This window comes from Podarcis raffonei, chromosome 10 (assembly GCF_027172205.1).
Source record: "Podarcis raffonei isolate rPodRaf1 chromosome 10, rPodRaf1.pri, whole genome shotgun sequence".
NCBI lineage: Eukaryota > Metazoa > Chordata > Lepidosauria > Squamata > Lacertidae > Podarcis > Podarcis raffonei.
The window spans coordinates 3,971,625-3,994,321 of NC_070611.1; the positions used below are offsets into that span (position 1 = coordinate 3,971,625).

Here is a 22,697-nt window from a genome sequence, read left to right on the forward strand (position 1 = left end):
TAATATGCTTGACTTCTTGACTTAGCTTGGTTGGTAGAGCATGGGACTCTTAATCTCAGGGTCATGAACTCGATGCCTTGCCAGGGATTGGACTAGATGACCCCCATGGTCCTTCCAACTCTTCTATTATTTTATCTTTCTGGCTCTGCTGGATACAGTGCCATTTCAACTTTCCCCAGAAAGAGGAAACCCAGGAGGAAACCCAGCCAGATGGGCGGGGTAGAAATAATAAATTATTATTATTGTTTTGCATTCTCTTTTGTGAGCCATGTCAGAGAATATTTATTTCACCTTTGGTTGTTTTTTAAAAAAAACATTTAGTCCAACATTAAGGTAAGATGACATCCATGAAATAAGTAAACGATAAGCAAAAAAAGTTTTATTTCTACCACGTCGCAGTTGGAAAATTTAATAGCTGAACAGGTAGGATGCGTCCTACAGAACAGTTTGTGTGAGGCGAGCCAGAGCTGTTCAACACCTCAAATAATACATTTATTAAAAAGTTAAGGTTCCTTTTGCCCACAGTGATATACAAAAATATTAAGCAAAAAGATAGTTACATGGACTTTGCTTATTTTCTGCCGCAAGAGTTGTTTCAATCAAGGAATTTAGCACATACAGAAGTAAAACCATTCTAGTGTTTTGTTCTATCTATCTTCAGCCTCTTGCTCTTCCACTAGCATTTTCCAGGTCCTAAGTTGTGCACACCTGACTAGCATTCCATCAGGCTGCAACCCCTCCCACTCCCTTCTCAAAAGATTTCAGCAAATATATGTAGTGGCTTACTTTTGTTCCTCAAAACACTCCCAATAAGGGCAAGTATGGTACTGCCATGCAGGAGTCCTGGAATTGAGCAACTGAACCCACAGGATGCTTCAGAGCAAGATATAGAAGAGCCTTAGAATCAGCATACAGGACAGGAGAGAAGCATGCTCAGACTCAGGAGCCTGCTCTCTCTAGGTGGAAGGAGAAACCGCAAACACTCATTACACAGGCACAGGGAGGGGGTGCTAGACTGCAGTTCTAGTTTTAATGTGCCAAAAGAGTTTTCCCTTCATTTCAATGTGGCTTTTTATCCCAATGTCCCAGTGGGATAGTACCCCATGCAGATAAAAAAAAAAAGGATGTTTGGAAGAGACTAGAACTTACTCATTCGGGAATGCGAGGCCTCATCACACACACATGTTCATACACAGTGGAATTAATTTTGGGGAGAATCTGGCCACAGAATTTTAATTTATTTAACAACGCTATTTAGCAACTTATAAAAAGATCTATATAAAAAGATTAGTTAAAATGCACACGATACCTCTGCGGTTAATAGGTATTACGCACATCTCTCAGGAATCTGTAGAAGTCTTCTTCTGGCAGTTGTAAAGCTTACAGTTTAAGAAGATATATACGACACACACTTAGAGCTTTAAGTAATTGTTCGATGTCCCACAGCATTCCAAAGGTGACCGACATCCCAAAAACAAATACAACTGAAATACCATTTTAAAAAATCAGTGGGACTTATTTCCATGAAAATGTGTTTAGCACTGGGCTGTTTTACACACTTCACTACTAAAGAAGATTGGAAGCATTTTAAGGAACACTTGTGTACAAAGCTTTACTTGGGAATGATTAGCTAGAGAAACTTAAGGAAGACGTTGCTCTGTAGTGAGACAATAAATCAGCTCTGTGTTCTCAATATACAGAGGTTTCTAATGTATTTTCATTAACTAAGCAACACTCCCCCCGCCCCCAAACTGGCTAAACCACCAATCTTCAAATAAAGGCAATAATGAAATTTCAATTATTGATCAGTGTGTATTTAATACAGCTATGCTTAAACTGCTCATTGTATAGCTTCGTGACAAGAAAACTCTTCCTTCACATAAGCGTGCTTGACAGTTGCATATCACGCACGCATGCTGTATCAGTAAGAAACTCTTTGGTGATGCAAGAGGCCGGCTACATTTTGCCCATCTATTGTGAAAGAGTTAATCCAGTGGCCTTACAACAGATTTGTTAAGCATAGCAAAGCTAAAGATACCATATACAACACAGATATCCATTACAGAATTTTCAGCGTGTCACTAATAAGAAGAGACCAAACCTGTATAGAGAGTTTGGCATCTCTCTGAACGCAGCTCCACACCTCTAGGTCCCAGGCACTTTTTCTGCCTTGTTCCCTGCTGTTCCCTGCACTCCCATCCATTGTTTCCCCCACTTACACATTCTGATTTTATCGTTCCTCCATTCCCCTTTAGTAAGCAAATCTCATCTCTTTGGAATATCCCAATTTATCCAGATTGGGAATGCAAGCATACTGAATCATTGGAGGGGGGCCACACATCAGGATGAGAACGTCGTCTTGGGGCGGGGGCATGTGGTCCCTGATCATGTCTTCGTTCACAAATCCTTGGCTGTAATCCCAACCTAATTAGGAAAGACCACAATGCAAGTTATCTGTTAAAAATGAGACACTGTAGTATCTATAGAAACCAAAGAAAATAAATGCATATATACATTTTGTATTCATGGACTTTTAATCTGCTGTCAAAAAAAAGCTTCAAGGTGATTAAAAATCAAATACTGTCTAATTCTTGTTGTTTTAGTGTAAGAACCAATACAATGCTTAAATGCCATTAAAAGCCTAAGAGGACAAACTTTGTCTAGTCCCTAAAATGATGAATAAGGAATCAGGTATGGAGGAAATCCTGTGCCCCAGCGAAGAGGCCCTTTCTGTAGTTACTACCAACCTAATCTACCAAGGGAAGGCACACCAGAGAAGGGCTTCTGATGAAGATTTTAATTCCCAGACAAAGTCAATGTGGAGAAAGTCCAATGCTGGTGCTGAAGAACAGAATGGCTGATTCACACATGACACTGAGTTAAGCCAAGGTTTAACTGAACTGTTGTCTGAACGGTTCATGAGTAAGCTCTCTCCTCACTAGTCAATATTTGTTTTGTCTCAGTAGGAGCAAAGTAGTAAGCCATAGTTTGGGCTCACTGTATTTTGTGAACCAGGTGATAGTGAGCATGTGTGAATGAGTCCAACACTGCAGACAGAAATTTCATTTTACCCAAAACCCATTTCTAATAAGCCTCTTCACATATTCGGGAGTCATTGTGCTAATGCACAAAGTTATTGTCAACTAACTTTAAAAAGGTTGTTGGTCACAAACATTGACTCATCTCTATTATATCATGAATTTCCAATTGTCTTCACGTGGTGCAATGGGTCAGGGCATCTGGCTGTAAACCAGAAGGCTGGTGGTTCAAGTCCACCCAGGGACAGCTGTGGGCAGGATTCCTGCATTGCAGAGGCCTGGACTAGATGACCCTCTGGGTCCCTTCCAGCTTACAATTCTGTGATTGCAGTTGGAAGACATTTTCCACAGAAGTCCGTTTTTTTCCTGGCATTTGTTGCAGCAAACTGGAGTTTTCTTGCATGCACTCAACACCGAGCCACCACTAATCCTGGCTCACTTAACAGGTGTACTTGTACAATACATACATTTGCAAAGATACAAACATATTTTTAGATGGACAACTAAGATAATAATAACCATACTGGAATAAGGGACTTACTTTCAGGTGCTCTATCCAACGTGTACCACAGTTTAAATCGGTTTGAATGTTGAGCCTGCACTTCCTCAAGTTCTGGGCGTAGCAGGATGTCATTCTCAGTCTGTCCAAGAAAAAAAAAGGAGCAACCGTTTTTTTTATGTAGCTGTGTGCTGTCCACTGTACAAACTTTTTTAAAAGACTAGGTAAAAGGCACTCCGAAACCAGTAAATGAAGAAGGAAGTACAGTAACAGGCGTAAATTAGAAAGCTGTCATCTCACCGCACTTTTCCATGAGGCTATGGTTTGAGGTCTGACTGTACTCTTGGTAGCAAGGAATAACAAAACAGGTCTCGTAGTGATGCATGCCATCGACTTTGATATCATGGTTTGATAATGCCAGAAGTCAGAAGAAATTATATAGTGATGTTCAGCCCTGCCCATAACCCTCTACTTTCTCAAAGCACCATAAGGGACACTTCTTCAGGTTTCATCTGTTAAGACTCTTGACACACCAGACATAAGGCAACTCCAGGAAGGCTTTGGCTTCTGCCTGGTGGGCTCCCTTCAGCTCAGTGCGCTGAGACTTGGACAGGGCTCATCTAGCCAGCCAGAAGGAAGGCTAATGATGACAAGTCATTCTGAGGGGACAGGAACTCCTTACAGAAAAGAAGCATAAATATCACATGGCTTCTTCCCATCCCTGTGCCACTATCTTTTGCAGCTAGGCACACATCAGTTGCTCATCAGTAGAATATAGATGTGCACATCTGTATACAGTACGTGTATATTTTGTAGAGCTGGAAAAAGTGAGGAAAAAAGAGCAACCCAAATGATCAAGTGACTAGAGCAACTGCCTTATGAAAGGGAGCAATATTACCCATCCAAAGGAATTTGGCACAAAACAAAAGGCTATATTTAGGGTTGCAAGGAAAGATTCATCTGCACCTGTTGTTGCTGGGAGAAGACACCTATTTCTGCAGCTGTCTCTATCGAAAGAAAGCTATTCTTGGATGGGATTATCTCAAGGCAGATGCCACAATGGAGGATAAATAATGCAGATGGAATCTTGGAGGTACAGAAGCACGTTATTAAAAATCAATGAAGGTTACGTTACAGGATTTAAATCGGTAAATCACCCTGTGGAGAAAACTAAATTAAGATAAATTTATTGGGGGTAGGTTGCAATTTAAGGGCACACTTAGTGTTGTGGCTACTTTTATTTTGGTGTAAAAAGGATTTAAGATGGACTAACAACACACGTAGCTTGATATATCATCCCAATACAGACATCAAGCACAACCGAGTATGAAAACACCACAGATCACAACTAGATTCAGTCTCTTCATGTCAGCAAGGATACAAAAGATCCCAGGATCTAAGGCAGGGGTAGAAAATAATTTTCAGTCCAAGGGCAACCCTGTCTTGTGGGCAGCCTTCTGTGGGCCATGGCCACGCTGGGTGGGGTCTGAGTGAAGACTGGGTGGAGCAATGAGTGCAACTTTTACCTCTGCATGGTAGGCTGAGATTTCTGTGTACCTCTCTACTCAGGCAAGGCCTCTTTTCACAGCTCAAGAGCACATTCCATCCAGGCAAAAGCACTGAAGATGTGAAATGGTGCCACTAGCAAATGATGTGGCCTATGGAGAGAATGCAGCCTGGCCATAGTCCCAGGGGCCAACAGAGAGGCCTGGAGGGGCACGTTTAGCACCTGGGTTGAGGCTCTCCACCTGGTCTAGAGCAGGCTTCCCCAACTTTGTGTTCCCAGATGTTGCTGCACTTCAACTACCATCATCTCATCTACTGGCCAAGAGTTGTAAGGCCAACAAGGTCTGGAAACTCAGTGTTGATCTAGGACCTTTGGACCTCCAGATATTACTGAAATACTGCTCCCATTGTCACTGGTTGTGCTTACAGTTTGGCAATATCCTGAGGGCCAAAGGTTCCCACTCTTGGCCCACAGCATGGTCTGAAGGAACATGACCTAGTTCTACTGCTGAAGCCAAGGAGGAGTCCAGAAACCTTCTGAGATGGAACACTGTGGGAACCCAATGCAAGCTGTTCTGAGCAGTACGAAAAGGGGGAATATAAGGCTGCAGGTTTATGCACACTTATGTGGGAGTAAAGTCCTATGTAAATTATAGAATATATTCCCAAGTAAACGTGTAGGATTGCACTGAACATGAATATGTCCATTTAAAAAAACACCACCACCTTGCTTCTCTTAGCCCTGCCAAAATCCTGCCTTTCCTTCAGATTAACATCCACAAAAAATAAAAATAGGGAGGTCTATTTACCTGGTTAGCAAAGAGTAAATGGCAAATGGTGGGATCCTCTTCATCCTTCACGATAGCCCGAATGAGCTGCAACATGGGGGTAATTCCTTTGGGGGGGGGGGGGAGAAAACCAGCCACAGCAAAGTCAAACAAAGAATGCCACCTCTTAGAGAACACAAACAAACTCAATACACAAAAGACAGCAAACAATCTATTTTGTACCTGTTCCACCTGCTATCATCCCCACATATTTGACATGTTTAAGAACTGGTTCAGATTTCTTTTCAGGACGAATAGCAAATACGCCTGTGGAAACATCAAGAAAGGATATAAACAGTGGTTTTATGGCTAGAAGCAGAAGTTGATAAGAGCCACAATTTCCCCACCCTTAACTAGGAGACTGGAGGAAGAAAACCTTGTCCTAGAGATGTGCAACCTGTGCCCCCCCAATGCTGCTACACAGAAACTCCCATCAGCACCAGTAGCACGGTCAATGGCCAGGGATGAGGGGAGCGGGAGTCTAACAACATCTAGAGACCCTGTTGCCTCAGCAGAATAGGGAGAGACCCTCTGCTGCCCTATATGAGAAAATAAACATAAGCTAGGGGAAATGCTATCTTGAGATCTGCTAACTGATTCATTACCTAAGCCCCATCCAGTGCTCCTCTGCAAGAAAAGGCAGGGTGATAGGAAGAGTGAAGGCAGCTGCTAGAATTCCCATTAGAATCCACAATTCTTGTGGTGGTTTACTTACTACTGAAATCCCTGCACCTTTCTACTAGAGAGGCTGCATGAAGGCACAGTGCTACCTGGGTTTAGCATTGAGAGAACATGCTATAGTAGGAACTGGGCCCATGCGCTCTCTCCCCCTCCATGTGCAAGAATATGAAAGATGACTCCTTGTGCGCCTCCTTCCGGCCACTCCTACTGACAAGCTGGTGCCAAACATATTGCTGCTTTCCTTTGGACCACACCAGCAAGGGCAAGAGGGAGGTCTTGTTGTCGGGGCAGCCCAGGACCCCCCAACACACGGCCCAGGCTTGCACTTCAGGGCTGCTAATGCAACAGTTTGACCATGCCCGCGGAGGCACACTCCATTGTCTCCCGAGACAGACAGATGCCAACAACATCACGGCTTGTAATACCAGCCTTATTCTGAACCACAGAGCCTAAGGCTTGCCGATCAGAAGGTCGGCGGTTTGAATCCCCGTGACGGGGTGAGCTCCCGTTGCTCAGTCCCTGCTCCTGCCAACCTAGCAGTTCGAAAGCACCTCAAAGTGCAAGTAGATAAATAGGTACCGCTCCGGCGGGAAGGTAAATGGCGTTTCCGTGCGCTGCTCTGGTTCACCAGAAGGGGCTTAGTCCTGCTGGCCACATGACTCAGAAGCTGTACGCCGGCTCCCTCAGCCAATAAAGCGAGATGAGCGCCGCAACCCCAGTCGGCCACGACTGGACCTAATGGTCAGGGGTCCCTTTACCTTGACCTATTCTGAACCAGGAAACTGATTGCATAGCTTCTGCTACGGCTGGCAAGTTCTTTCCTTGCAAGTGGAGGAGACACACTTGAGCTCAAGACACCACAGCTCGTGAGCACTAAATTGTGGTTCAGTAACCTGAAAGCGACCAGAGTTCCTGTGGTAACTCTGCTTTGATTTAGGAAGTAGATGTTCTCAATCCCTGTTCAGAATGACTGAAGTATTGCTGTGTGCCATTATATGCACATTGGCCCCATTCAGAGTATCAAATGGGCTCCAGTGTGCACAAGGAACTCCCTGCAGGGGAGTTAGAAGTCTGTAACAAACGGCACCTGCAGCACACACTCCACACGACCCTATTCTGCACATCTTCCATCGTTTAGGAGACCCTCTCACTTTCTTTCCATCTGACCAAATTATCCAGTTTACTCTGCTGCTAGCACAAAGTGTTTGGTTTTTCCTTTTCTTTTAAAAGCATGTTTATTGTTTTGCCGGCTTTCCTTAAGAAAGCAACTGGTGTCTTATTCCACTTCAGAGAAAGCTAGGAATAGGATAGAGCCGGGCCAGCCAGCAAGACACTGCATGACTCTTAGCTTTCATCTGTCTCAGCCAGCTTTGTCAATGGTCAGGGATAATGGGAGTTGGAGTTCCAACAACATCTGAAGTGCAACATGTGGGTAACCCATGGAATAAAAAGAACGAGATGTTTCTTATGAGCCCATGCTATTTATAAAAACCAGTCTTGCCTTTCCCCTTGTAGACAAGCAGTCCACTGGGTCCACGAAACTCAATCGTGTCATTTATTTTTAGATTTTCCAAGTACTGAGACATCTTCCCTCCATCAGGGAATTTTGGGTGAACTCCTTTGAAATATATCTATTTAAAAGAGAGAGAATAGAAAAATGATAGCTTTACAACAAAAAACAATAGTAGTGTATATATCAGATTACCGCATTTTTCGCCCCATAGGATGCACCGCCCCATAGGACGCACCTAGAGCTTCCCCCGACCCCAGCCCCCAGAACAGGCTGCTGCCTGCAAGCCTTGCAGGACCTCCCGCCGGGCGCGTAAGGCTTGCGGACATCTGCCCGAAGCACGGGGTGTGCTCTGCAGCGCGCCCCGTGCTCCCGCCCCAAGCCTTGCGCGCCCGGCGGCACCTCCCGCCGGCCGCGCGAGGCTTGCCGACACTTGCCCAAAGCACGGGGCGTCCTCCGGAGGGCACCCCGTACTCCGGGCTGCAGGCTGCTGCCCACAACCCTTGCGCGCCCGGGGGGAGTTCCCGCGGGCGCACAAGCCTTGCAGACACTTGCCCGAAGCACAGGGCGTCCTCCGGAGGGCGCCCCGTGCTCCCACCCGCAAGCCCGCGGGAACTCCCCCTGGGCGCGCAAGGCTTGCAGACACTTGCCCACAGCACGGGGCGTCCTCCGGAGGGCGCCCCGTGCTCTGGGCTGCAGGCTGCTGCCCGCAAGCCTTGCGAGCCCATGGGAACTCCTGCTGGGCTTGCAAGGCTTGCGGATAGCTTCCTGAAGCCTGGAGAGCGAGAGGGGTTGGTGCGCACCGACGCCTCTCGCTCTCCAGGCTTCAGCAAAAGCCTGCATTCGCCCCATAGGACGCACACACATTTCCCCTTCATTTTTGGAGGGGAAAAAGTGCGTCCTATAGGGCAAAAAATACGGTAGTTTCAGATTTTCTATGTGGGCAATGCAAGGATAAGAAACAAGTCTCACTTCACACCCTTTGCAAATCTAGACTAATTATCAACAGTTTCACCACCACACTGCAAGCATATAGCTGTACAGGGGCCATCCGTAAGGGTTTCAGATCAGACTGAATACTTCACAGAGCGTCACGAGATACTTCAAATTTTGTTGCTTTATTGCCCTGAAGTGATCATTCTCAACAGCCATTACCTTCACAACAAGATCCACATAACCTTTGTCATCATCGCTGGTGACTGGTGTGTAGGGCCTGATCACCAGATTCCCATCAATTCTTGCAGAGAGGTAGATGTGCTGCCCTAGAGGTAAATTATTAAGTTTAAAAAATACAGCATACTTTGAAGAGACTGAAGAACATGCGTACATTTTCCTTGATATTGGCATCCCTTTAGCATACTTGGTACCACTCTACGCTCTCCCAGAATGCTATGTTAAGTTATGGCCATTCTAGATCAAATCAGCAAATGCATCTGTAGAGCTTCATTTTTCTTAAAAAATGACCCAAAACTAAAGATTTCCCAACTTACCCTCTCCACATTTTCAATTTAACATTTACAGTATAAAGCCAGCTCAAGAATTTATTGTACTTCTTTCCTACACATAGAATTCAGGAACTCAGGCTGCAATCCTACACTTGCTTACATGGGAGTTAAGTCCCACTGAACTCAATGGGTCTTACTTCTCAGTAGACATGTATAGGTTTGTGCTACCAGAGTGGCCCACATCTGCACTGAGCCCCAAGGGGGTCTCCTATCCAGGTGTGAACAAGGCACAAGAACTAAACTATGTACCTTGAGACTATTCTCTGGCTATTCCAACACTTTCCCAAGGTCTCACGAGTATCAACTAAACAGAATGTGACCTGTGGACCAACAGTTGACTCTTCTTGTTTTATGGTATTCAGAATGGATAACTTTCCCCATGGTCATACTACACATCAATAACACAAAGTACTATCTATATGGCCATACCTATTCTCATGGTTGATCTGTGGGCAATATTAACAAGTTAGACTAACAAGTGGCTTTGTTGTGATACTTTTGCTTTCTGCAAGCTCAGATGTTAGAACTTGCTCTCGGGTGGTAAGAGAGGTGGACGAACAGTACAACTGTTCTCCTGGACAAATCATCCCAACACCAGAGAAGGAAAAGAAATTGTGTTGCAACCAGAGACAGAGGGGCTATAGTAAACCAACTCATCAAGTCCTTAAACCAGCTGTGTGAAGACAATGGAAGCCGCAGTACCATTCTGCCTTTGCCACCACTTGTGTCCCAAGAGCAAGGTGGGGGAATCTTTCCAATTAGCTAAATGTATAAAAGACTCAATTTCTCCAGGAGAAAAACACTGATCCGTGAAGAATCAGGAATGTTGAAAGCTACTCTTCTTGCACTTGTTGGCATTGCCTTCTGACTTTATCTCCTTCCATACTGAAACTAAAGCCATGAGCTCCCAGGAGATGTTCCATTCATGTACTAACCAGATCCAGATCTAGCTCAGTGGTGCAGCAGTATTTCTGGGTGCTGTGACAATTTTAAAAGATCATAAATACTTTCCCCCTGAGCTTTACTCCTTCTGCCAATGGAGAAACGTAGCCACAGGCTTAGTAAAGGAGTGGGTGGGCAGGTTGCTCATAAGGCTCTTTCCTTTCAAAGCCCCACAATTCAACCAAATGTCTTGGGTTCCCATTCTATTCCTCCGCCACACACAAAAAACCCAGACAGACAGATAGATAGATGCAACTGCACTGCAAAAAGTGTTCATTTTCTTCAAATAAAAACATACCAACAGGAAGGCCTAGAATGTGTTCTGGGGATGGCAAGGCAAAACGGAATTTTCTTGTGTCATGACTAATCTCCTGAAAAAGGAACAGCAGGCAAGTCAGTGCTTTGAAGGGAGGCGCAAATGCTTGATTATTATACATTCTTCTACCACATATATTTATAACCAAGATAAGAGGCAAAGGTAAAGGTAAAGGATCCCTGGATGGTTAAGTCCAGTCAAACTTGTCAATGGGGTGTGACGCTCATCTCACTTCAGGCCAAGGGATCTGGTTTGTCAATAGAAGCTTTCGGGTCACGTGGCCAGCAGGACTAAACCGCTTCTGGCGCAACGGGACACCGTGATGGAAGCCAGAGAGCATGGAAACGCCATTTACCTTCTCACTACAGCAGTACCAATTTATCTACATGCACTGATGTGCTTTTGAACTGCTAGGTTGGCAGGAGCTGGGACAGAGCAACGGGAGCTCACCCCATCGCGCAGATTCAAACTGCTGACCTTCTGATCAGCAAGCCCAAGATGCCCTGTGGTTCAGATGACAGTGCCAAGCCATGTTTCAGAACTGCCTGTTCACTTAGAAAATAAACATGCATGCTTATAAGGAGAGTGGGAGACACACACTTCGGTTTTCCATGGATTGTTTGGGAATCCTGGTACATTTTGTTCTCTATCTTAACTTGGAAGGGGGAAAAGAGGGAAAATTGAGCTATGGTGACTATTACCTCTTTGTCAATCAGTCGCAGAGCATATTTCACATCTGGATTCTCCAGGGTAATGGGAGGCAGAGGCTTAGAGAAAATTCTCATGATCAAGCTGATCACGAAGTATACTGGAGAGAGTGCAACTCTTCCCAACTGCAAGACAAAAAGGGAAAGGACAGTATCACTACCATGACTCTAAATATGAACAGCCCACGTCAGTAAACATTTATGAGCAAAATAAAAAATAAAATAGCAAGTAACATCACATCAGTAGCATAATATCACAAAGCAATACATAAGATATTAAATATTATAATTTCCTTTTAAAACAACAGTTCAAGTAATCTTTATTTTCCTGAGGGATGAAGTGAGAAAAATATCGTACCTCTGTACTGTAAAGGTAAGTGGCTTTTAGAGTCCTGTGCTTCACACCCCTTACTCCACAAACCCTTGCAATAACCCTATGAGTTGTGCCAATATTTGGAACATGAAAAATGGAGGGTTATTTAAAGCCATGTAGTGAACTTGTGGCCAAGGGGATTTCCCAGCTCACACTCACAAACATTCTGGTAAATATTATGATGCTAACAACACACACAAATGTCATTTGTTCTGCAAGTTTCCTACCTCTAACAGGTGCCTGGGTTTAGCTGGCCAAGAGCACATAGGAGATTTATTGCATTTTAAAATATTTGCTTTATTTACGAATACCTATCTCCCTACATACCTACCTATATACACTGAGAGGGAGAGGGAATGAGAATGAGAATGCTAGCAACAAATGGAAGCAAACAGGAGATCCACCACCGCACACCAAATCCCCAAGGTGCCTTCTGCTAATTCATAGCTGTTTGATTCTTCCCAACTACCAGCCCTTGTTTTTCACATACATCCACACCTGATCCCTCCCTGTGGCGCAATGTGTGTGCATGCTGCATATCTTCCCAACTGATATTTCACACACATAGATTTCCTAACTATTAGCCAACATTTATGGGCTATGAACCAGCAGTTTGCCTTAAAAAACAAATGGTGGATGTAATTATGCAGCCATGATGTAAATATGTCAAACACAGGTCTTGTTTCTGTTAACTAGGACTTTAGCTTTTCTGAGCCAGAATCAGAGCCAAGGGTCGAGAAATGATCAAAACTTCTTAAGCACAAACAAACATTATGGACTTGCACAATACAAAAGGATGCAATTAAAAATAACTTGGATGGATGATATAATAATAATAATAATAATAATAATAATAATAATAATAGAATACAGCTCATACAGGATGAGAAGTGAAGCTGCATGTGACTCGATCACAGTATCTAACTTACAGCAATGCACACAAGGAGGGCACCTGTGGGTATATGCTAAGTTGTATGAATATCAAGTGTAAGATACCTGTGCATCATGTAACAAGCTGCTCATTATTATCCATAATTCAGTAACCAGTTTTATAAGAAGGCCACTCTGAGGGAAAGATGCACAGTGGTCAAGACTGTATCTCCATCTGCTCAGGTGGACTGACACCATGTCCTGCCGCAATTGCTCATGGCTGGCCCAAGACATTTTAGCACCTGAGATGAACTACAGAATAGTTCCCACCTCCCCACCTGGGAAGCGTGAAGATCTATATCAGGCACAAAGGGGAATAAAGATACACATCAGGATCTCTGCCCCTATGGATTCTGCCACTTGAGATGGCTGCCTGACTTGCCTCAAGGGTGGGCTGACCCTGCCATTCCTCTCCTCTGAAGAAGTAATTTGAGGGCTAGCAGGCATTTCTCAGAGGATGAGATCTGGACTTGGAGCCTAGAGCGGCTGCACTGCTCCAACTGCTTTCCACTCTTCATTCCAGATTTGGCTGAGTGACTCTTGAACATTATACATGATGGCAACTTATCTAACTGCACGGTTGACCTTAGTGGTTTATAATTCCTTATAAGATACTGCCGAGGGGCAGGAGAGATAATCTGTCAGCATGAAAGGAGAGAAAGGAAAGGAACTAGAGAATATCCCCACATACAACAGACAAACTTCATGCAATGATTTGTTTAAAGGTGCTGCAGATTTAGAAGCACACAGTCTATCTTACTGTAATTTAGTATTTCCTAAAAAAACAACCCAAAACATTTCTAAACAATGACCCTGAAGTTCAGTATCTTGCAATATTTCATTCTCCCAGTTCATCTAATAGAAGATAATTTTCTTCTCTTCTTTATCTGCCCTGGTGTGCGACCAATACGGTTTCAAGTGGCCCAATTTATTTTATATAAGATTATTTTAACTGTGGGTGCAGTGTTGAAGACAGGACCTTGGAATCACCACATTTAAAGCCCTGTTCTCGTCAGCCAGATCCTATCCAGACATGCTTGAAGTTATTCTCCCATGACCCCCTCAATCACCTTCCCCCAAAAGGAGGTAGCTGCAACTGGGTGATAGCTGTTAAAATCTATTGGGTCCAGAGTTGTTCCCCCTGCCCCTGACTACCCCTTATGCAATGAAGAGCTCACCACCCGCTGGACTGCTCAACCCTCCTCTCGTCGCCAGGCTAGATTTCACTAGCTCTGCTGGGCGCGGATGTAGAGAGGATGTAGCTAGACACCTAGCGTGCAAGTACAGTACTGCAGAGGGTTGGACTGGAGGACCCTTGGGGTCCCTTCCAACTCTACAATTCTATTATTCTACCCAGTACACATCATGGCACGTAAGCTGAAATTAATTCCACAAAGTCAGACATATATTTTATCCAGAGCACCATTTGATGGTGCTGAAGCAATAAAAAAAAATCAATTTGCTCTAGCCGCAATATCAGATATTCCCAAGGCTAGCACTAACGTTAATTAATCACTAATGCAGGAGGTTCTTAAGGAGAACATAAAAACACTCTTATTCTGAATGCCCCATTGAAAAAGAAAAGTTGAGAGCTCTCTGTCAATATTCTGACTACAGTCTTGTTGACATGGTGCATTTGCGCATAATACTAGTGAACTACCCTATGTTTGTGACCCACTAGACTAGAGCCTGTCTCTCCCAGAAAACCAGATACAATTTAAATTTTATTACTTTTGTTCTAATCCTTTCCTGCAGGGAGTTTAGGCAACAGACATGGCATCAAATTTTGGGGCTCCAATCCAATACTCCCTGGTCAAAGTAACTTTCTACCCACTATGCTATACTGCCAGAAACTATTACCACCCCACCCCCAACATATTATCATAGTCTCAGAGGCTGGGTCAACCATTTCTCAGGCTAGTGGAGTTGGCACTGCTTTTCTATGCTCTTCCAGTCTTACCTTCTCCAGGCTGCCCCACTAGAGCCAACAATACAGCGTCTTCAGCTGTCTTTACCATCTAATTTTAAGCCAGGGGAGCCATTTTGTTTTGTCAACTTTGAATGGCCAATGACTTTTTTTACCCTTTCTTGCTGGTTTATCCTCTTGTTCAGAGGCTCTCAAACATAAGACAGGGAAAGCAGCCATTGCCACTGGATTAGCACTGCAGCCTGCGTGACAACCAAGGCATGGTTAACATCTTAAGATGGAGGGAAATCTGAAGCATGTTTTCACGTTACCTTTTAGTTTTTTGTGGGGTCGGGAGGGAGAGAGAAAAAAAGACAGGAACCATAAATCTCCTGAAAGGACGAGCTGTGCCCTGAAGGAATTTAAGGCCACTATTATTTATTGAACATTAATTAATAACTACTGTTATTCATGGTTTATAGCAATTATTATTAATTTCATATAGGTTGATTTGCTAGTTTTCTTCGTTGTTAATTGTGATTTTTTAAATAAATATTTATTGAAATTTTCAAAAAATAAAGAAAAAACAAAAAAAATTAAAAACACATAAAATTTACATTTCTTACTATCAATAACCAATTTCCTTGACTTCCCCACACCTCCCCTTCTTGTATTCCAGTTCCATTTTTTAGCTCAGCAAGTTCTTGTCCCCAAACTTTACCTTATTTTCTTTAATTCATTTTAGTTAGCCAATTTTAACTTATAAACCTCAATCTTTATACATCAGTACTTATTCTTAAAAATCTTTTTCTAAGGTCGACCCCAATTCCCTTCCATGAATTCCCCATTTTTATGTTAGTGGCAAAACAAAATTAAATGAAACAGAATATAGTTGTACACCCTTTGGATTCCCAAAGCCCCACCCCCCCCTTTCCCGGTTTCGAACCCCAACAAAAGTCCATCAGTCTATCTGCAGTCAGCCTGGCGACCTCACGTCCAAGGCTCTTAATTCTCTCTCAATTCCTCTCTGCCGGTTTTTTTGATAGTCCTTTGTATTGGACACCAAATCTCGAAGAAGCTCTGTCCCAATAAGGTCCATGTTTCTTCCAGCCAGGCCTCCATATTTAAAAGTGGAGCCAAAATCTTGTTTCTTGCTTCTCTTAAGTCCAAATGTCCCAAAAGCTCCAGTTTCCACTTTAGCCAGGTTTGTATTCCATAGGTCTTCAGATCTCCACATAAGGAGATCTCTCCATTCTCCATTCTTCAATTCAAACCAGATTTTCACCATCCTGATCTTATTTTCCTTTGTATCCATCTTAACCGGCCTCTGGCTCTCCTTAATCATCTGTGGCATTATAGCTCCTCCTTCCTTTTCCTTCAAATCATCATGTTTCTCTTTCATCACATTCTCAAATTTCTCAGATTTCTTTTCTTGTTCAGCTGCAGAGATTTTTAGTTCAACTGCAAAACTTTTTTGTTCAACTGCAAAGACTTGAGTCAAGTCCCTCCCAGGCTCAGTAACTTTATTTACTGTTCCATTCAATATTGTAACATTTGTAGCCAAAACATCACTTTGTTTTTGTAACTTTCCCAAGAGAAAAAAAGTCCTCTCCAGTTCAGCCAGTGTTTTTCCACTTACAGCCATTTTTGTAATGTCCTGAACCCCCTCTAGAGGGATTCTGGTTTCTTAGTATCTTCCAGTTCCAACCCAAAAGTCAAGTTAGCCTTTTCTTCTTTATTTTTAACAATTTGTTACCAAATTGTAACAAATATAACCAGCAAAGACAACAGAAACAAAGTTCTCCTTTTTCCCCAACTTTGACAGCTAGTTTGACAGCTGTCAAAGTCTTCTATGTCTCTTCCGCAGGCTCTCTCACCGATCGCTCCCGGGTCCTGGGGGAGGGGTGACAATTCCGCTCTCAATATTAGCTCTTATCCTCCAGCACAATCACTTATATTGCCAAAACGTGGAGTTAATTGCTCTTATCCACAAAAGAGAAAGGTGTTCTCTCAACCTTAGTTATAAAATCCTTGCTTTAAGATGTTTACAAGGCGGGTAGGCGGACTTCCTCTTTGCACCTTACCCGGTCGTACCTAATTCCCCCCCCCCCAAATTCTCTTTTTAAGTCCAATTTCCGTATTACTCACGGGTTGTTACTTTTAGTCCAAATGTTCAGAGAAAGAAGTCAGCGCTCTCCGTCCATGGCATGCAGCTTCACTCAGTAGGGGAAGCAGTCGACTCACAGCACCGCACCGCTCTCCGTCCCCCGTTCCGGAGCCCGCCGAGTCACCAGGTCCACAGGCTTCAGCGCCTGTGGTTTCTGAGGGTCCCCGCATCGCCGCCGCGGCAGGACCCGACCCCTACTAAGCCGATTCCCTCCGGAGCTCGGAGGGAATCCGCCATTAGGCGATGGTGCTAACCCGGAAGTCCGTTAATTGTGATTTTTAATGCTAATATTTGCCACACATAAAACAACATAACTTACAACACATAAACGAGTTGCTTAAAAACCACCCTGGGATTCTTGAGTGGATGCTGGATGACAAATACTTCAAACAAACATAAATAAAACATAATTGTGTGAATTTCAAGCACTGCTACTATATTATCTATTTTATGAATGAAGAGGGCATGTGTGTTTTGCTACATGGAATCGGTTTGTTTAAGATCCTCATGAGATTCAGTTAAAAGAACAAGCAACACATTCCCACCAGCTGAAGTTTCCAGATTAGTAGTTCTTCCTGACCAAGAACTAGTGAAGGAAGCCAAAACACACACACACAGTATTTGCATCAGTTTCCTGGAAGACATTCAACATTTCAAACATCAGAATATTATTGTCAAGGAAGAAAAAGCGATATGGCTTCTCTCCCTTCCCTGGGAATTTAGTCTTCTTAAGAAACAAACGCAGAGCAGTTAGCATTCTGTTCTTAAAGCTTTCACTAAGGATTATTGGCTCCAGCTTTAGGGTGCGGCCAAGCAGCATGCAGCACATTCAGATTTAGCCCTCTGAGGAATTCAGTCAGACTGGCCAGAGGGAATGGTGGGAAGAAGATGCCAACAATGCCTGCTACGAAAACAGCAAGTTCATCCTGTCAAGCCAACTGCAATAGACCATGTCTTGCAAATGTCTCAAACTGATGCAACCCTCCCAAGTCACTTCTGCAATGGAACCCTTTCTCCTACAAACACGTGGCTAATATCTAGCATGCATAACTGATATATTCTATATATTTTTCTTTCCTTCTATACATCCAACTGATTACAAAAAGGACACACTTATTTTCAGTGTAATGTAGTCCTCATACAGAGCCATCAATACTCAAGGGGACATCAAAGGTGAACAGAGCTCAGGCAGATTTGAGGAGGCAAAGGTTACCGACAGGGATACATAAAGATATGAGAGAAAGTCAAAACAGTCACCAAGAAACAAGAGGAATGTCTCAGGAAAACCCCAAGGTTTGCAGAAGTACAAGCAAAATGCTAACTAAAGATCAAAACTAATGGGGCAATAATAATAATAATAATAATAATAATAATAATAATAATAATAATAATAATAATTTATACCCCGCCCATCCAGCTGGGTTTCCCCAACACATAGCAATGGAGGCTAAGCATGCTCAGCTGCCCCGGAGCACAGTCCTTTGGAAAACGCTGGGGCGAGGGGGTAAGGAACTGGCTGGCTGGAAGTGGCCAGAGAACAGTGGGACATACCGTAGTCACAAAACCAGGAGGCTTTAAAATGCTGCTGTTCAGCTGCTGGACATGCCAGAGAGTCTAGCCAAGGTAGACAGCAAAGTGGGGGCTAAGAAAAGAGACTGGAAGGAGCAGTGATCTCCCCCTCTCTTGCCCTGTTCTCAGCTGCTTTTCTCTTTCTTCCACTACTGACTACGTAATGAACAGAGAAAAGGGAAGTAGAAAAATGGAGTGAAACAGGGCAGAGGAAGACACACACAACTACAAGTAGGGTAGAAACAACCATCTCGCGGCCTTGAATAAGACACTTCCTGAATCATGCTGAAATGCTATTTTAAACGTAGCTAGGAACGAAAGTGAGAGCTGCTGGTAAGAACCAACAGAAAAATCCAAGAGTAGTTGTGACTGAACTTGGAAGGGAGAGGAAGCAGAAAGTTACAAGGAGAGGAGGAGGAGAAATCTGGAAGCCGGGAGTAGGGGGAAAAAGGAAAGGAAAGATGAACAACAGAGGTGATGGGAAGGGTACCAGGTGAGGGTCTGTAGCTTTCTTGAGGAACCCAGAACCGTCACCCATCAAGACGACACACTTCCCTTTCATGAAGGTGCCACTCCTCAAAGAGGAGGACTACCCCCACAGCCCTGAGATACAACACATATATATTGCAACTTCTTGTTTTGGTGCCTCACTCATGTTATACAATTGTGTGATCTAGTTTAGCTTTTTAAAACAAACTGAATAGGAATTTATCTGTATCAGCAAGCTTCTCTGAACCACTCAAGAGCCCAGAGTGTTAGACTCTAAGCTCTAGGCTGGTGGCCTTTAGGGTAGCATATGGAGCAAGGCAGGCAAAAAGAATTGCCATCCAGCCTCTGACACTCCACCCCTAAGCTACGGGCCCCTTCCCGCTCACCTGCCAAGTTCGCTGGGCCCTTTGGGGGGCTGCCTAAAGCCTAAGCCCCCAACATGCAGGATGGAAAACTTTGAATCGCATACATGGGAAGCTACAGTTCTCCCTCTGAACTCTGTATTACAGGCTTCCTCAACCTCGGCCCTCCAGATGTTTTGAGACTACAATTCCCACCATCCCTGCCCACTGGTCCTGCTAGCTAGGGATCAGAGGAGTTGTAGGCCCAAAACATCTGGAGGGCCAAGGTTGAGGAAGCCTGCTATATTATATCCACTGCAAGTAGGCTACACAAGGATTTATAACTCTCATGAAAACACTGTTGTCTCTCTATATATATTGGAAAGTTAAACAATACGGAAGTACCCAATTAAATTTCTCCAGACACCACCCATCTCTTCAACCAAGTTTTAAGTGGTGGTGTTAAGTTCTGTTTTGTAGAACTTCAAATGTCACAGAAAATGTTTATGAGAGATGTAAATAATGATAACTCAGTTTCTAGCATAGAGAGACCCAGGCAGAATCAAAACAAAGAAAATTAATGTACTTATATATAAGTGCTCATTTGTTCTATGGAGTGTTCAGTTTTAATTTTAATAATTGAGGACAAATATTGACTGGTGATGGCTGAGGAGCTACAGCAGTTTATTTCTCAGAAAATAATTTGCTTGTGGTGCGTTACTGTACAGGCAAAGCAATGCGGCAGCCTTTGGGTGTTGCTGGACCTGACACCTGACCATTGGCCGAGCTGGCTGGAACTGATGGGTGCTGAGTCCACAACATCTGGAGGGCGCCACGTTGATCACCTATCAAGTACCTATACTGAAGATCTGGTAAATGTTTAATTTCAGTTAATTAAAGGAATACATAAGTAATCCTATGCACCCTGGTAGGGTGGGCTGAGAGTCTGTAGGATGCCATGCATCTCCCATTCTATAAGCTGTGGTCTCCCCATTATGCCAGCAGAAACCTTCATGACCAGCACTGTGCTGATGCACCCCAAAATAGGGTGTTCCAGGAACAACACCATCAAAAACGACCAAAAAATATCTGCCCTAGAGCTGATGCACTTAAGCCTCACAGAATTCACCCCCCTACCTTACCAAGCACAAGGCAACATTACCTTACAAGTGCTCTGCCCGTAAGTAGAAAAGTGGCTAACAACCAACCCCTGAGATCAGTTATTAAACCCCATTACTGTGAACTGTGATGGTAACTTTTCCTTCTCTGAATTGTGAAGATTAATACTCCACCTTCTGACTGAATAATCCTCAATATGATTTAAAAGTTGCAATAATACAAAACTGTATGGGAGCATGCAGTTCTCTGGGTGATGGATGGAGTCTGGCACCTCTTGATAATCCTCTTGGTGAGCAGGAACCTCAGAGATCTGCTGGTGGATGAAGAGAGTGTGGCTGGGCTTCCTTCCCAAGCCACCATTTGTGCCATTCCTCAGGAGGTATGAGATAAAAGGAGAAGCAAATACCTCTGATCTTGGTCCAACTTGCTCCATAGCCTGACTCTTGGTCAATCTCTGCATTTCATCAAGGTCTGTCCTAATCCTGCTGCCCAAGGCCTACCAGGGGTTGCACCTGCAAAACATGTGCTCCACCACTTTTCTCCAAGGACTGCAGTGCTTTTGTAAGCAAGATAGTTAGCCTTCTGTTATGCTCTCATTCCAAAGGCACCAATTATGCGTAAAAAAAATCCACTGAATGTAAATAAGATAATGGCTAAAGTAAGAGCTATTAAAAACCAGCAAGATGTGCAGCCCTACATTACGCATATTTCCTCAAGAGTAAGTGCTACTACATCACTACTGACTCAATGTAGATTTACTTGGGAGTAAAACACAACTTGCCAAGAGTTACTAAACATGTACTGAATCAGGCTATTGATCTTAAACATTTTTTCTTTAGATCAGGCTGCTGGGGGTACATAATGTTCTCTTAACTGCCTCTCACCGAAATGTAATAATGCAAAATATACTGTCAGCATTATGATGTGTATATATACACATCAAAGTACATCAGGCACACCCCCTTTTTAAAAAAAATATTCAAAGCTCTATAAATAACTTTAAAAACCATCCATTGCTGATGGATGGCTGGCAACAGAGAGAAGGCAAAAAGCCTTTTCTATTCCAGTGTGGTGATCGCCAGGAAAGTCTGGAGTGTTTTTCCTATGAGTTGTCAAAGCATGATGAGTCACAAACCCCGCCCTGCAAGCTCCGGAGCAGCTGATAGACTAGGCCTCTCTCTGCACACCAGGCTGCTCTCGATCTCCATCTCTCCCCCCCAACTACTTGTTCTCTTTCTTAATTCACGCGCGGGGGGGCATCTCTCCCTCCTTCCGCCCCCCTTGCAAACGCTCAGCAACCTCCAAGCAGGGCCTTCTGCCTCTTTTAGAAACGCGCAGGAAAGGAAGATGCTGCCCTCCGACTTGTTCTCCGTGCGAGGCGCCCAGGCAAGCCCCTTGCAAAAGGCGCTGAGCGCCCGCAACGGGAACCTGCAGCGCTGGGCGCCCCGGGCTGCCATTTGCAGAGGCTGCTGCACCCGGGGAGGCGCCCCCTGCCTCGGCCGGTCCCCGGGGAGCAGCGCGGGAGAAAGACCCCCGGGGGGAGCCGGCCGGGTACTTACGGTGCTCAGATAGGCCCCCATGGCTTCCTCGGGGTCCCGCCGCCTCAGCCACCAGATGCAACGCAGCGGGCAAAGAGCGCAGCCCACAAACCTCTCGCTCGCCCCGCCTCCTGCCGCCCGCCCTTCGCGCGCTCATTTGCCTCCCAGGCCTGTCCATCACAAGGACTGGCGCAGCCTGACTCGCTGGGAAGAAGCGGCGGGCGGGGTTTGGATACCGACTGCGTCTTGATTCGTGGAGGAGCCAGAGGGAGCTCCTTACGAATGGAAAGAAGGGAGGGAGGGAGGGAGTGCCCGCTTGCCAGGGGCTGCTGGGAATTGGAGTCCGCTACCTGAATTAGGTGGCGCTGTGGGTTAAACCACTGAGCCTCTTGGGCTTACTGATCAGAAGGTTGGCGGTTCGAATCCCCACGACGGGGTGAGCTCCCGTTGCTCGGTCCCTGCTCCTGCCAACCTAGCAGTTCGAAAGCATGTCAAAGTGCAAGTAGATAAATAGGTACCACTCCGGCAGGAAGGTAAACAGCGTTTCCGTGTGCTGCTCTGGTTCGCCAGAAGCGGCTTAGTCATGCTGGCCACATGACCCGGAAGCTGTATGCCGGCTCCCTCGGCCAATAAAGCGAGATGAGCGCTGCAACCCCAGAGTCGGCCACGACTGGACCTAATGGTCAGGGCTCCCTTTACCTTTACCTGAATCAGAGACATCAGTGCGCGCCTCA

At 44.6% G+C, this 22,697-nt stretch overlaps 1 protein-coding gene across 1 annotated transcript; it reads right to left on the reverse strand.

Moving 5' to 3' along the window:
• Positions 1-353: 353 nt before the first annotated feature.
• On the reverse strand, positions 354-22,106 carry LOC128421932 (NADH-cytochrome b5 reductase 3-like). Its single transcript, XM_053405276.1, has 9 exons — positions 21,985-22,106; positions 11,526-11,657; positions 10,807-10,879; positions 9,217-9,323; positions 8,053-8,182; positions 6,054-6,137; positions 5,853-5,938; positions 3,580-3,679; positions 354-2,424 (listed from the first exon to the last, which is right to left on the reverse strand). The coding sequence occupies exons 1-9, from the start codon at positions 22,003-22,005 to the stop codon at positions 2,252-2,254; spliced, it is 906 nt and encodes a 301-aa protein (XP_053261251.1). The 5' UTR covers positions 22,006-22,106; the 3' UTR covers positions 354-2,251.
• Between the last annotated feature and the right edge of the window lie 591 nt (positions 22,107-22,697).